Source organism: Hyla sarda, chromosome 3 (assembly GCF_029499605.1).
Source record: "Hyla sarda isolate aHylSar1 chromosome 3, aHylSar1.hap1, whole genome shotgun sequence".
In the NCBI taxonomy this organism is placed as follows: Eukaryota; Metazoa; Chordata; class Amphibia; order Anura; family Hylidae; genus Hyla; species Hyla sarda.
Window position 1 is genome coordinate 139,652,835 of NC_079191.1, and position 16,836 is coordinate 139,669,670.

General features: G+C 41.5%; 1 protein-coding gene across 1 annotated transcript in view; it reads left to right on the forward strand.

Annotated features, from left to right (window-relative positions):
* LOC130360643 (dynein axonemal assembly factor 11-like) overlaps positions 1-11,015 on the forward strand; it is a 46,031-nt gene extending 35,016 nt beyond the window's left edge. The window contains exons 6-8 of the mRNA XM_056563195.1: positions 2,049-2,191; positions 5,064-5,261; positions 10,810-11,015. Of these exons, the coding sequence (XP_056419170.1) occupies positions 2,049-2,191; positions 5,064-5,261; positions 10,810-10,924 (456 nt within the window). The 3' untranslated portion in view covers positions 10,925-11,015. The remainder of the gene's footprint in view (positions 1-2,048; positions 2,192-5,063; positions 5,262-10,809) is intronic.
* The last annotated feature ends 5,821 nt before the right edge of the window (positions 11,016-16,836 follow it).

A 16,836-nucleotide genomic window follows, 5' to 3' on the forward strand; every position in this document is an offset into this window, starting at 1 on the left:
GTTACCGCACAGAACCCCTCCTGATGTGTATCGGACCCCATCGCGAAGTGATTGAGCTCTTCGTCCTACCCAACTGTACCTCTGAGGTCCTCCTCGGTCTGCCATGGCTCCGGCTTCATTCCCCCACCCTTGATTGGACCACCGGGGAGATCAAGAACTGGGACTCTGTCTGCCATAGGAAGTGCCTCTCCCCCCCTCCCAGTCCTGTCAGGCAAACCTCAGTGCCTCCTCATGGCCCCCGTCCTGGTGTCACACTGCCCCGTGCCAGGCTTCGCCCTCTGCCCTCCCTCCCCATTCCCACTCCTGCTGTACTGCCTGCCGTTGAGGAAACCCTCCATTCTTTCCCGGTGTCCTCATCCCAGGGGAGGCAGTTACCGGTCAAAGAAAAGGGGAGACCTAAGGGGGGGGTACTGTTACGCCTAGCGCTCCGGGTCCCCGCTCCTCCCCGGAGCGCTCACGGCGTCTTTCTCCCTGCAGCGCCCCGGTCAGTCCCGCTGACCGGGAGCGCTGCACTGTCATGGCCGTCGGGGATGCGATTCGCACAGCGGGACGCGCCCGCTCGCGAATCGCATCCCAGGTCACTTACCCGTCCCGGTCCCCTGCTGTCTTGTGCTGGCGCGCGCGGCTCCGCTCTCTAGGGCACGCGCGCGCCAGCTCTCTGAGACTTAAAGGGCCAGTGCACCAATGATTGGTGCCTGGCCCAATTAGCTTATTGGCTTCCATCTGCTCCCTGGCTATATCTGATCTCCTCCCTTGCACTCCCTTGCCGGATCTTGTTGCCTTGTGCCAGTGAAAGCGTTTAGTGTGTCCAAAGCCTGTGTACCTGAACTTCTGCTATTCATCCTGACTACGAACCTTGCCGCCTGCCCCCAACCTTCTGCTACGTCTGACCTTGCCTCTGCCTAGTCCTTCTGTCCCACGCCTTCTCAGCAGTCAGCGAGGTAGAGCCGTTGCTAGTGGATACGACCTGGTTGCTACTGCCGCAGCAAGACCATCCCGCTTTGCGGCGGGCTCTGGTGATCACCAGTAGCCTCTTAGAAACGGTCCACTAGCACGGTCCACGCCAATCCCTCGCTGACACAGAGGATCCACTACCTGGAAGCCGAATCGTGACAACCATGTTTTTTGGAATGCAACATTCTGCAGCAGTAAAAAGGCCTCCTATACTTTGGCTTTTTATATATTATGTTGGGTTGATACATTTAAAAGGTGAGAAAGATACATTGGAAAGTTTGCAAGCAGTAATATAGGAGGAATAGGAGGAATTGTGTCGAAGTACTGTAGCAATGTTTGAGAACTGCCAGACTTTGCAGATTTTTAGCCTGTTAAACATGTTCCCAATGCGTTCCAAGTGATATTTTATCATGTTTTAGCACTCCATGGAGAAATAGATTGGCCTTTGCTGGTCCGAACACAGTGAAATATTCCTTGAAGTATATATATGTATAAAACAAAGAGCTGCCTGGCATCTCTGAAAACTTGAAACCATTAGAGACAATAACGCCAGTATAACATGCTTCAGTGGTTGGTTCCCTTCACTGGTGCATATAGAGGTTGCAAAGCTTTGTACTACAAGGTGTTGTAGACTGCCCCAGGGAGCCGAGGAGACTCCAGCTTCAGCGCTGCCTGCTTACAATGAATTCATACATAACAAACTATAAACCATGACTGACTATGTGCAAATGACTTGTAACGTAAGCCGTGATTGTTATAAAGAAATCCAATTTTCTCTGAGAGCAGCTGAAGTGGAACTTTTAACAGCTTGTTAGGGAGTATGATAAATTTCAGAAATCTCCCAGAAATAATATATTTCCATGAAAATTATATATTGCTGTTTTTCATAGTATAATACAATTCCAATTTCTCTGGGAATCATTTTTTCCCCCTCCAATTTTATTTATGGCTGGTGTATAAATTCCTCATAAGGAAGGCAAATTGCAAAACATGAGAAATGGCTAAGCCTGAACACTGAACATCAGGAATGGGGTGAGGAAGGTCATATGATGGGCATTCAAACCTGTGATTGATTTATTTCTGTTCATTTGTAGAATCTAAACCTGTCTTATCAAGATCTTGGAGATCCTTACCAAGAAAACAACTTTCTGCGTATTCTGCGTCGCCTGATAAGAGTAGAAAGGCTTTGGTTGGTTGACAACTCATCGAAAGACTTGAGTGCCATTCGTTTGCCAAGGTACAGAACTTATACCAGTGCATTTTTGTATAACTAAAAAGAGAGAGTAAATGCTGATGAATGCTCAAACAGGTATAGGAGTGATTCCTAGCAAATGATACCGAGCAGATTTATAAAAATACCAAGCAGATTTATCCTTGGCCAAATGGTTGCCCAGCAAAAAATATTTATGTTCTACAGTGTTATTTTAGTCACAATCCACTGTAAGGGTATGTTCACACTGCGGAGTTAAATTCCGCACAGTGAACGTTAGCATTTGTGTGAATGGGTCTTCCGCGAGACCCGTTCACACTGCGGAATTTCAGCGGCGGAAAATTCTGCCGCTGAAATTGTACCGCGCAAAGAAAGAACATGTTCATTCTTTGCGCGGAAGTCACTGAATAGCAGTCAATGGTGACGGCGCAGTGAGGCGCGGTCCTACCCCGCCGCCGGCTGCCAGGCTGAATCTCCTCTCGCTGAATTCCACGAGCGGAGATTCAGCTACAAATCGGTAGTGTGAACATACCCTAATTCAAAGATACAGCAAGTAGCAAGTTCATCTAATAGTTTAGTGTACTAGTCTGGATGTGAGAGTAGAAATAAACCTCAAAATAAATTTGAGTATTTATTTAGTTTTGTGACATTATGTTTGTGTTTGTTTGTTTGTTATTTACTTATTTGTATATATTTATTGTTTATCTTTTTATACACTATGGAGGGAGCCTTATCAAAACCTATGCATGGGGGAAGTTGCCCATAGCAACCTATTAGATTGCTTCTTTTTTTTTTTTTTTTTTTTTTTTCAGATGCGTTTTTAAAATATAAACAAAGTGATGTGATTGGTTGTTATTAGAAACTATTCAACTTTTCCCCATACACAAGTTTTAATAAATCTTCCTTCATGGAAGATTATCATTGCACTTAGAACTTTTTTATTTTATTTTATTTTATTTCTTTTCCTTACTCAATGATAAAACAATGATAAAAGTCTTTGAAATGATTCCAAAACCTGGTATAGTTTATAATTTTGTAAATCTTTTTTCACACTATAGCTTTTATTCAATGTAACTTTTGAAGCCATATCAGCCCCAGTTACAAGGCATCATTGTGACATTTGTCAGAATAAGGCTAAGTTTCCACTTGTTTTTTTTTTTTTTGTGTTTTGCACCAAAAAACACCAAAACGGCCCCATGGTGTTTTTTCATTGAAAAACGCTGCGGCCAGATGTTAGCTGTGTTTTGTGTTTTTTCAGTTTAGCATTTATTTTAAAGCCTTTTGGCGTTTTTTCACTCTTTTTTGGCGTTTTTTTTTTCAGCTCCTTGGCAGTTTTGCAAAGTCGCAGCATGTTGAGCCTATGGGAGAAAAAAAAAAACGCCAAGAAAAACGCCATGTGGGTTTTAACTTTGGCATTTTTGCAGGCTGTTTTTATTCTTTTTTGGACTATAGCTTCCAAAAAAGTGATGGAGATACATTTTTAATAACATTTCATAGGGTACCGTTAAAAAAGAATAATAAAAAAAAAGATATAGTAGTCATGGAAAAGTTGTATTTAAGGAAATTCATCTTTTTTATAACAAAATGTTTATAAATTTTTAAACAGGGATCAATTTATGTGTGCGGGCAGGGCACTAATGTGTAATGTGTATATAGATGTCAGTGCAGGGGACCGTAGAAGAGCGGCCACCCGCATCTATACATTATACAGGAGGATCACAGCGGGTGTCAGGAGTACCTGCATTAATAGACAGATCGCAACAGGTATCAAAAGTTACATTCGCTGCGATGTCTATTAATGCAGGTACTACAGCTCCCAGCATCGAGCAGAGTGTGCTCCATGTTGGGAGCAGTAGTACCTGCAGTTAAGGACAGATCACAGCAGGTGTCACTCCTGGCACCGAATGCGATTGTCCTATCTATTGCAGAGATGCGGAGCGGTTTTCTCCTGCCCTCGCATCTCTTCTCTGTACTCCGGCCGGCCACTCACTCATTCATATTTTCCTCTGAGAGTGGAAAATATGAATGAGTGAGGTGAATTTCTATTCACATACCTGGCCGGCTGGAGTATAGTGCAGAGACGCGAGCGCTATATATAGCCGCTCCGCATCTCTGCTATAGATAGGATGATTGCATCGAGTGTCAGGAGTGACACCTGGGGCAATATGTCTATTAGTACAGGTACTACTACTCCCATCATGGAACAGTGTGTTCCATGCTGGGAGTAGTAGTACTACCTAAAAAATATAAAAAATTGAGAGCAAAAAAAAAAAAAAATGAAACACACACACACACTTTATTAAAAATTAATAAAAATGTAGTTATAAAAGATAAAAATTTCATTAAATACATTTTTCCCATCCCTATTGCATACTTTATTATTTTTTTTGGTCCCCAACACATTTTTGCCAAAGGGGCCAAAAATGCACTCAAATGCAAAAACGCCAGAAAAAACGTCAGACACAGGAGATTGCACTGGCGTTTTTCCCGGCGTTTTTTTCAGTGAAAAGTTAGCCTAAAAGATTATAAAGATCAAAGAAGATCCATAAGCTCTCATATAGTGAAGGATGCCGGGTGATCACTTGATCAATGCCGTGACGGCTCTGCCTCTGTAGCTCTGTAGGGTCCAAGAAGAAGCAAGGGTTAAAATCTGTTTCTCCTTTTCCCTCAAGTATCTAGTTGTGATATCCAGACATCCTATCTTGTGTCTATAGTATTGTTCATGCAGTTACATTTCCATAGCCCCTATAATAGCCAGCGGGTGGTCTGTAAGGACGTAATGTCCTTTCGCAGTTGTCATTTTGGTTTGTCAAGTAAATTAACTTTTTATGATTTAAACTAACAGTCTACACATATATGAATTCTATTTGAAATAATAGACTGAGTTTGGTTGTTACAGGTGCAAAGAGTTAAATTTAAGCAAAAATCACTTTAGGTCCTTTAAGCAGCTGCCAAAGCTTCCTGCAATCCAGCACTTATCACTTGCAGAGAATAACATTGAATCTTTAAGTGGGCTTGAAGACTTAAAGCATTCTCCATTAGAGTCACTTGTTCTGAAGTCCAATCCATGTGAATTTTTAGAAGACTACAGACTACGGTAGGTTACATCCATTTGTTGCTGTCATGTTGTCGAGTATTTGTGCTTTTATATTCAGGACATCAAAGTTATTTTCAGGAGCACATAGAGATTTATCAAAACCTTTATAGAGTAAAAAGTTATCCAGTTGCCCATAGCAACTAATCAGATCGCTTCTTTTATTTTTACAGGCCTTTTTTTTAAAATGAAAGACGTAATCTGATTGTTTGCTATGGTCAACTGGTCAACTTTCCCTCTCCAGAAATGTCCAGCACCTGATGGGCCTGATGACGTTGAGGCCCAACATGCTGACCTCTCCTCTCATTTCCTACATTTTACTTTAGACGCCATATTGTACACTAGAAGCCCATTTTCTGAAAGTGTAATTTTTCCATAATTGCATTTCCTGATATCTCAGTGCCTGAACACTACAGTGCCCCTCTGCATGTTGTTCCAGGAGCATTTTGTTGGTTGTTAGACATTATCTTATCTTAGCATTTTTTGAAACTTGTAAACTATTATGCTTTATTGCATACTGTAGCATGGTACTGTGTTATTATGTTTGCTATGTACTTTGTTGTATTCTGCTGCCACATACTGGTAAATGTTGTAAGCTGTGGGTGAAGGGGTCCATTGTACATCTGGGTCCCATTCACTTATATGAGCAAAGTTCTGGAGGCTGAGAGACGCATGCCTTGCTCAGCCTCACTTTCTTTCAATACATGAGGCCCAGTTACAGAGATTCTTGTCTAGAGTAAGGAACCTAGTGGCGTGCCCAATTTCCTTGTTCCCTTAGTTTCTCTTGTGGCCGCTTTTGACCTGCATGGGTCTCCCAATACATTATTGCTACCAATTGTCCCTTTATTCTCTAGCACTAGGATTATTTTCCGATTTATATAAGCTGGGGGATAGGAGGATCCAAAGATGGACCCTTCTGTTCTAAATATCAAATGTCTTCAGGCACTATTTTCTAAAAGATCGTTTCTTGCTGAAGAATGGGAAGATTCCGTTGATTTCTGTTGACCCTGTCTGATTTGACCGAACTGTCTGCTATAAGGAGTAACAACTACAGGTTTCCTTTCCCTATTCAGTCGCCTCATTTTTTAGAATTTGATTCAATATAAGCTAATCACTGTGCACAGATGAGGCCATAGACTGATCCTGGTCCAAAGGGGTACAATGGGTAGACTGACTCAAATGCTTAGGCTGAGATGTAATAGCAGCATCATCTGAAAAGTTGCATCTAAGTCTAAGCCACTTTCCATAAGGGATATTTCAGGTCACATGTTTGGGATGGCAAGCTGTCTAATAGGATAAAATGGGTGACAAACTGTGAGAATGATTCATTATATGCTGGAACTGTTGTTAGTACGCAAACCATCTCTGCTGCGAATGTACAGACTGTCTATATTTGATGACCACATTTTATATTGGAGCACTATGGAGATGCAGCACAAATTTCTTCTGTTGATCAGTGATCTTCATGGTTAATTGAGCAGAAATGATCCTGAATCAGAACCTGGAAGAGATCAGCATCACTGATTGATAGGCGGCTAAATGTAGCTGGAGATTTGAATGTCTGGCAGCCTCCATAGCAGATCACCAGACAGGGAGGGATTAGAGATGCCGGCTGAGACTGCCTGGAGGCCTACAGCGAACAAACAGCACTGCTCTGGCGCAAACTAGAAAATTTACAATTTTCTGGTGGAATCCATTTACTTATTGGAACATCTAATGTGTGAACAGAGCAGCAGAATCTCATTGAAACCAATTAACTATCATGTTGGTCATATTGTATTTATTCTTGTACTGTTTTGTGAAGTAATTAGGATGGCTTAATATTGGAATTTATGTAGATACAATTTTTGCTGCAGGGGCCCCACAGGAGGTGACTATTGATAACCGAATAGCCAAAGATTATTTCATATTCAAGAGTTTTTATTTTATATATTCTATGGTGTAGTGCTAGAACTAATAAATCTTAGATTAATTATAGCACTTTTTTGTTATACAGTAGAATCTCCCAATAGTAGCCACTAGAGATGAGCGAACTTACAGTAAATTCGATTTGTCACAAACTTCTCGGCTCGGCAGTTGCTGACTTATCCTGCATAAATTAGTTCAGCTTTCAGGTGCCCCGGTGGGCTGGAAAAGGTGGATACAGTCCTAGGAGACTCTTTCCTAGGATTGTTTCCCCTTGACCCTCCCTGTGCCTTTTTTATTCTCCCTTCATTACCCTCTGTGTAAATTCATCAACCCCCTCTTTATAAAGTGGCACAGCTGGATAACAGGGGAATAAAATTGCACAATGGTGGTAAAGAGAGGGTGATGAATTTGCACAGAGGACAATAAAGGGAGAATTAAATAGCACAGGGGGGATCAAGAGGAAATAATATGGCACCGGGGGGGGGGTTAATAAATGGGGGGATGATTTGGCACAGGGGAATAATGTGGCAGAGGGGGATCAGGGAAAGAGATGATGTGGCTGGCGGACGTACAGAAGCAGGAGACCACTGCTTAAACATTGGTCTTCTGCTTCTGTGCTGTAGCTTCTGCAGGGGGTGCAGCAGGGGCCTGGGCCCCTTACTGAGGTGTTGGCTGTACCCACTCATGGCGGCCCTGTGTACAAGGTAGGGCCGTCACATACGAATGGTTGTACCCTATAGAGTGTGTCCGCTATTGAGAATGTCCCCTATTCGGAGACTGCAAATAAATTAAGTCTTATAGGACTCAGCCGGGAATTTAAGAACTGTCTGCTTTTGGGAGATGTCCACTAATGGAGATTTTACTGTATTTGCTTTGAACTTTGAAATTGAGTATAGGAAATTTACACTCTATTTACACTCTGTTATATTATCTGTAGGGAGATGCACTCCACATTGTGTGTCTGCCTGAAGCTAAGTTTCCACTTGGTTTTTTTTTTGGTTTTTTTTAGGGGGGGGCATCTTGCCCCCAAAAAATGACAAAACGTCTGCATGGCTTTTTTCCGTGGGGAAAAACGCTGCTTCCAGATGTTTTTTTCCCCTGATCCCGGTGTATTGCTGTGATCTGACAGTTTTTCCAAATCTCAGCAATACTGAAACTATGAAGGCAAAAATGCCAAAGTTTCAGCATCCTCGGAGAGAAGGAGTGATGCATAGCATCACTACTTCCCTCTGCAGCCATACAGCAATTTCCAGTACAGCATGCTGCGCTGGAAAATGTTCCTGCAAAGATCGTGACTCAGCTGTGCTTGCGGCTACAGAGCCAGGAGAACAGCTGATGCTGAGCAGTAGATATACATTGTATATCTACTGCCCAACGAGAACTTACAGTGAGCCTGCAATGTATATACAGTATACACATTGCTGGCTCACTTAACCCCTCGCTGAGCTGTTCTTTATGCGCCAGACCAACAAGGAAAGAGTTAACTTACACTGCTGGACAGTGTAGGTTAACCCTTTGGGCGGTATACACTATATACAGCTATCTATAGATAGCTGTATATAGTGTATACAGAAGATGAGGTCCACTTACCTCCCTCGCTCCTCTCACCTCCGTGTCCGTGTAGGGGGCGGAGCTACAGACAGGAGCCAGGCTGGTAAGGGAGTGAGGTTCTGTTCACATTGTACATTTTGTACAATGTGAACAGACCCTTCTGCCAGTGTCTTCCCAGAAAGGAAGACCCCAGCTGTTGGCTGGACAGGGGGGCGAGGACCATTGTAACCGACCCTCCCCTGCCTAAATAATGCCAGCCTGTTACCACGCCATTTGATATGCTCCGGGCCTGATGGTACCGGCTCTTCCCGGCACCCCTGTGGCGGTGGGTACCGGGGTAATAATTGGGGGTTAGTGCTAGCTGTTTTCAGTGCTAATGCTAAGCCCCGGCTTAGTAATGGACTCCATCTATAAGCCAGCTTACACTACTATGCATAAGGCATTCTGTGTGACATCACGCCCCGCCCCTCGTTAAGTCACGCCACACCCCCTCCATTCATGACAATAGGAGGGGGCATGGTGGCCATCATGACCCCTCCCATAGACATTAATGGAGGAGGCGTGGTGTGACATCACAAGGGGCAAAGCCGTAACGTCACATCTTGGAGGCAGCGCTACTCTTGGAGGCAGCACCTGGCAAAGAATTCCAGGGGCTGCACAAAGATCGTAGGGTCCCAGAATCTGCAATCATACATCGTATCCCCTGTCTTTTGGATAGGGGATAAAATGTATAAAGCCGGAATACCCCTTTAATGTGTCAGAGGAGGTGTTTGTCCTGCGTAAGCTGTTGTGAACTACAGGATGACATCATCACTTATCAGAAACCTCCCACCCAGATGTTTATGCTAGCTGCTATGTCTATGGTAATAGACTACAGGGTGGGCCATTTATATGGATACACCTTAATAAAATGGGAATGGTTGATGATATTAACTTCCTGTTTGTGGCACATTAGTATATGTGAGGGGGGAAACTTTTCAAGATGGATGGTGACCATGGCGGCCATTTTGAAGTCGGCCATTTTGAATCCAACTTTAGTTTTTTCAATAGGAAGAGGGTCATGTGATACATCAAACTTATTGGGAATTTCACAATAAAAACAATGATGTGCTTGGTTTTAACGTAACTTTATTCTTTCATTAGTTATTTACAAGTTTCTGACCACTTATGACATGTGTTCAATGTGCTGCCCATTGTGTTGGATTGTCAATGCAACCCTCTTCTCCCACTCTTCACACACTGATAGCAACACCGCAGGAGAAATGCTAGCACAGGCTTCCAGTATCCATAGTTTCAGGTGCTGCACATCTCGTATCTTCACAGCATAGACAATTGCCTTCAGATGACCCCAAAGATAAAAGTCTAAGGGGGTCAGATGGGGAGACTATGGCAAGATTGCTCAAAAAAATTCATTTTGAATAAGAAAATGCAAAACTGAGCATAGGAGATAACTTGTGTTTGTGGGCAGACCCCTTTAATATAGAAGCAATAAAGGTTTAAGCAATAAAGTTTGAGTATCGCTCACCTCCCCTCTGTGCGTGTCACCGATCTTCCTTCGCAGTCTTTAAATAGAACTCAAAAAGGGATCACAGCACTGGTATTAAAATCCGTAAAGTATAAGGCTAGGTTCACACGAAAAATTCCATCTAGAGATCAGGGGGCGCTAGGACCACACAAACATTGCCATCCCCAACAGACTGCTATGTTTTCTGCGAGTAGATCCGTCTGAAGAATGAGTACCACCATTCTTCAGGCAGAAATTTGAAAGCAAATTTTCCACTAACAAATTCTGCTTGTGAATTGGTGAAAGGTAAACCTATTGACTTGCATGTACATTTTATTAAGCAGAATTTTTGTCTGCAATTTCAAAGTGGAATTGCAGGCAGAAATTCCATAGTGTGAACCTAGCCTAAAAGTACAGTGCAAACATCCAAGACACATGAGGTAAAACCTCCCCCTCTGACGCATTTCCGCCCTACTGGGTCTTAGTCATCTAAGGAGTTCTATACCTCTTTAATATAGTAACACAGATATTCACCTGTTTGTAGCTCATTTATCTTTCATGGTAATATATATGTTTTTATTATTACAGAGTATTCTCCATTTTGCCAAACTTGAAAACTTTAGATGGAATTCCAAAACTTCCAGAGGATTGGTCTGTGGCAGAGGAAAGCCATTTTATAACAAGCAAGTGCACAATTTTGTAATGATTTCCTGCATTGGTGCCTGATGTATTCAAGCTAAGCAGAACTGACTGGTAACAAGCAGCTTATTTTCTCAAGGTGCTGAGCACACTGTATTTTTGATAACAATAATAAAACATATATAGGATATTTAACTTTGTTCTGTCATTTATACTTTCGATGACTAAAACAAAAACACACAACATGGAAATTGAAAATGCAATTCTCATCAAGTCTTATCATACCACATGTTATAGGACAAAATATGCCTCCTTGCTTTTAAAGCCTTACTTTTTTGTTTGCTTGCCGTTTTTAACCCAAATGGGACATGATGACTAACTAAATTTTTTTGTTTTTGCCTTTATATATTTCAACTGCCAATACTTGTTTTTTTTTTTTTTTTTTTTTATCACCTATTTATAGGCTTACAGGGATGTGGAAATCCTATCGCTCGACGCCCGGGACATGTAGTTCCAGGTCCCGGGCAGGTGAATTTTTCATAGCTTTAGCCCTGTATCGGGCAAGCAGGGCCAGACCGACTCCCCACCCCCCCCCCCCCTTTTTTTTTTTTGACCACAAGGTGAATGGCGAAAAAAAGAAAACCCCAAAATTTGCATTTTTTTCAATTTCACCTCACACATATTATTTTTTTTGTTTCAGAGCATAAGTTATGGAAAAATGAAAGGTGTTATTACAAAGAATAATTGGCCCCGCAAAAAACAAGCCTCATATGGGTCTGTAGATGGAAAAATAAGAGTTATGGCTATTATAGGATGAGGAGGTAAAAACAAAAGTGCAGAAACTAATAAAGACCTAATTTACATTCTATTTTGGTTGAAATTATTTTATCTTCCAGGGAAAGTGGATTTTCTTGAGGGACAAGTAGATTGTGTTCCGCTTTAGTCCCTTGGACAAGTATTTTTTTTTTTTAATTTCCACAGCCCTGGGCTTATAGTATTTTATGAAATGAAAGTGTATTGAAGATCTCACTGCAAAAGAGTTCCAAACAGTAATGCAGTATTTTTTATAATATGTCAGTTCCATTAGGTGATAACTGCCATTCCTACTTACACAAAACGTCCAAGGTCACAGCACCAAAATACAAACTCTGGATTTGATCAAAAGGCTGTTGTTTATTGGTTCCCCAACATGTAACATTTTGGTTATATGTTAGCCATTGTCAAGCATAACAGAGGCTAACATATAGCCAGAATGTTGTATGGTATGTTGGGAACCAATAACCAACATCCTTTTGATCAAATCCAGAGTTTCTATTTTGGTGCTGTGACCTTGGACTTTTTCGTGTTTGGGAGTCCTGTTTGGCTGTTCAGACGGTCACCTGCACAGTGGATAAGTCTAGTGCTCTCCTTCTGTTGTCATTCCTACTCCATAGTCAAGACTGTAGAGACCCATTTAGCTCTTTCCTGTTAAGCATCCTCCCCTATTACCCAATCTTACCTGAATAAATAATTGAAACCACAACAATATTCAACTTTGTGTGGGTGAGGATCAGCCACAGCTTTATTTATAAATATAAATAACTATAATAAATAACCGTAAACTGTAAACATCAACTGGAACCAAAGGCACGTTGGCTTCTTGCCAACCCAGGAGGTACTGTCACACCGACCTGTGTGGAGGTCTACCCCGGGTTGACTCCGCTCTCTCCAACTTCTTCTGCCAAGCTGTGACTTTACAAACAGACAAACAAAAGGGAGGGAGGGAGGGATGGATGACAAAACTCCGGGTCCGAGGGGGAGGTTAGGGAAACAGACACAATATATACCCAGGGGAGGAGTCTCCGAAACTCGGGAAAAACCTTTCTCAATGATAGGGTGCTCCTAGCCCCCACCCTTGGGACCTACCATCCCCAGTTGCTGGGCAGACTTAACAACAAGAGAGGGATGCACTGCTGATCTAAGTTAACCCCTACAGCTCTCCAGTCAGGGGGCAATGCTGTTACTTCACAGCTTGCCCCACCAGAACTAGGTTTAGTAAAGGACATTTGAGCATTAAAGATATGGAATGTCCAGTGAGACCAAATTTAATGACAGTTCCAGAAAATGCGGATATCAGTTGTGATACTAGCCAAAAAAATGTCTCCCAAAAATACAGCAGAACCCTGAGAACATGCTGAGAATGAGTAGGCTACATTATTTACGAGGTTTTAGACAAAAGAAAGCTCTGGATCTATATGACCAAACAACAATGCAAAGAATTTGCCCATAAAAGTTTAAGACACGGACACTAACAAGCAAGGTGTTAGCATCTCTGCTGGGACAAAGATGGAATTTTGTTTGTAAATTTCCTCGAAAAGGAAGCAACTATCATTACATTTAAAAAACTGGAGCAGAAACTGGTCTTCAAACACTGCACAAAATGGCAGATTGAAATGTAATTTTTTTCAGGACAATTCTGTTGTTTAGAAAATGGCCATTATTCACCAAAAGCTGGCAGATCTTTATACAGAAGTTCAAAAACTCTCAGCCCAACTAATCTCACAACTTACAACTATATCTACTCTGGAATGGTGCATTCAGGGTGAATCATATAAAGTATCATCTGAAATGGGAGCCGGTCCATGTTTAATACTGCTTGTGGATTGGGCAGCATAAAACTGGTAGCAGGTTCCCATTCAGAAAAAAGATCTGCCAGTTGATGCATCGCTAATATATTTTGAGGGCCTAGTTTAATATGCAAAGGGCAAAAGAGTAAAATAGAAAAACAAGAAATGAGGCCTGAAAGTAGATCCACTCTATGGAAAAAAAAGTATTGGACCCCACATGTTAATCAATGAAATCAAGTGTATTATTCAGTCCCATAATCATAGGTGTATAAAATTTGTCCTGTGCCAATGCAGTCTGCCTTTACAAAAATAATAATCCTTCGCTCCTAGATCTTCATTATTATTATCATCATCATCCTTATTATTAATAATGATATTAATAATAATTAATAATAAGTAAAAGCCTGTAGGAACCACAGCATCTCAGCTGAGGCACATAAGGGGAGATTTATGAAAACTTGTGCAAATAAGAAGTGGTGCAGTTGCCCATAGCAACCAATCAGCTTGCTTCTTTCATTTTTGAAAAGGCCTTTGAAAAATAAAAGAAGCACTCTGATTGGTTGCTATGGGCAACTGCATCACTTTTCCTTTGCACAGGTTTTGATAAACCTCCCCCAAAGTGCCTAAAATTCAGCAATGCTCTATCGACTTAATGCAGAGTTCCGACATTATCTGTGCACTAGAAGCTTCTGACATAGGTTTCCATAGATAAGCAACTGCATGCAAGCCTTACATTACTAAGCACAATACCAAGCATTGGATGGAGTGGTGTAAAGCTGGATAAGGGAGCAGTGGAAACGTGTACTGTGGATTGACCAATCAGGATTCGCTACCTGTCTGTATGATGTATTGGGTTTGGTTAATGCCTGGAGGATGTTACCTGCCTCACTGGATTGTACCAACTGTAAAGTTTGGTGGAAGAGGGATAATGCTATGGTTATTACTTCAGTTTATATGTTACCATATACGTTATTATAAAATATTTTCTTTTCTGACATGACCTCAAGTAATGGCTTGGCAACTCGAACTCCCACACTACAGAGTATTTAAAAAACTAAAAATCTATACTGCCAAGGTACTCTATGAGTATATATAATTGCCACAATGGAGTTATGCCCCCATCAGCCATAACACTAAAACCACCGGCATAAAATCATCTAGGCCCCCTTCATGCCACCAAAACAGCTCTTTAATGTTCTATAAGTTCAAAAGGTGGCACTTACATAGATCATACTAGTTTTTCCAGCACATCCCACATAACTTGATCATACAGAATTTTAAGCAATTTGGAGCCAAGTCTACATCTTTAACACCAGAGGCGTAACTTGTAGCTTCTGGGCCACAATGCAAAATCTGCAACAGGGCCCCTTCCCTTGTGCTAATTATAATACTGGTCTCTTATGGGGCATATGTGCTTTGGGTCCCCCTAAGGCACCAGGGCCCCTATGCAACTGCTACCTCTGCACCCTCTATAGCCATGCCCCTGTTTAACACTTTACCATGTTCCTGAAAGTATTTCTGAACATTTTTATAGGAGTGTGGCAGGACACATGAATAGAGGCCGCTTCCATTAGGGAATACTGCTGCCTAACAGAGATGTACTTGCATTGCAATGTTTAGGTATGTGGCATTTGTCAAAGTAATAGCCACAAGAATGTTAATACCGTGCCGTCACGCCCCCTCCCATGGACTTGCATTGAGGGGGCATGGCCGTGATGTCACGAGGGGCGCGGCTGACCCCCGCAGTGCGAAAACAGCGTTCGGAACATTTACTTCTGAATGCTGGCAAGTGGAGTACCCCTTTAATATTATGGTTGATCCATGTATATATTCATTACAGTATGTGCACTTTCTTTTGCTCACAATTATTTTTTTATATGTTAATATTTAAATATATTTGATTACCAATTTACCAGCCTTTAAATCCAAATCAGAGGAGGTTTTAAGCTTCACCCTTGTTCCTTCAAATGCACAGAAATGGTGATGAAAATTAGCATAAACATCCCCTTTTTTTTGCCCTGAAAGGTAAACTGCTAAAGTATGCTGTATTATATTACATTACACAGTATTATATTACATTACACTGTATTATATTACATTACACAGCATCATATTACATTACACTGTATTATATTACATTACACAGTATCTCTACAGAAAATGATGCTGCTGGACCAGCTATGTGCCCATTCACTGAACGTGCCTTCCTGAGTATTAAGATGTGTCAGATATGTGTAGGATCGGTTATAAATAAAGCACGCATGTTTTCAAGTAGTAAAGTGCGTTTCAACAAGCACAGCTGATGTCTTATGAAAAAAATGAAGGTCAAAAATGGGTAGCTATGTCATTTCTGACAAAATCAATATAGATTCGTAAATGAAGCAGCTAGCAGTGCCCGGTCCACTCGGTGCCACCGAATGACTCTTGTTGATTAATACTCTTCAGAGCTCCAGTCTCATTTCTGCATTCAGCATTGACTTCAGCCTGCAAATGAGTTACAAGAGCATCCCAACACTGAGTACATTGCTGTAATCTAGCCTTGAGGAGATTAATGTAGGTGCCACCGAAAACAGCTTATACATTGACAGGGCACTGCAGATGAAGAAATCGGACACGATAAAACCTATTCTTAAGTGCTAAAGACACCTGGGACGTTGTAGTGGCTACATATAAAACAGTTCATTTCGTTCAGGATTTTCACCGCTTACTGCCGGGTTACTGAGGTTAAAAAAAACAACTGTTCATTTAGAAAATCACAAAAAAAAAAAAAAAAAACTCAAGTAAAATTAATTAGAAAAATTTATTTGGTGTGTGGTAAATTCACTACACACATCTATGCACATTTTAGCACTAAATCTCCTTGTCAACATGCTGAGTTATTATGTATTATTTCTTCCAAACTTAATCTGGCTTTCTAGAACTATATTGGACGGTGATTGTCTCCATTTAAATGGGCACTGTCATTAAAACAAATTTTTGCTATTGCACTCCTTATGATAAATAAGGAAAGCTTTCAAAATGTACTTTGTTTTAACAAAAATGAAGTTTTTTTTCTATGTTTTATTTGTGTTTAGAAAGCTGACAATAGGTGTCTCCCAACTTGTCCAGAGCACATTTCCTCCCCCATCTCTTGCACAGACTTTGGACTCCTGTTGGCCTGGCAGAAGTCCAAAATCAGGAAATGCAGTCTGGAGTGCCAAGGGGTGTGTGTGCAGCCTTATCCAATCATAGCTCATCTCACAGTGAACTGCTCTGGGCTGTGTGGAGCAGAGTGAGGGAGAAAGTTGTCCCCTGTATGGCTTCAGATGATGTCACACCTGCTGGGTAACACCCCTTCCTATTCTGACTGAGCAGAAAATACAGAGCAATA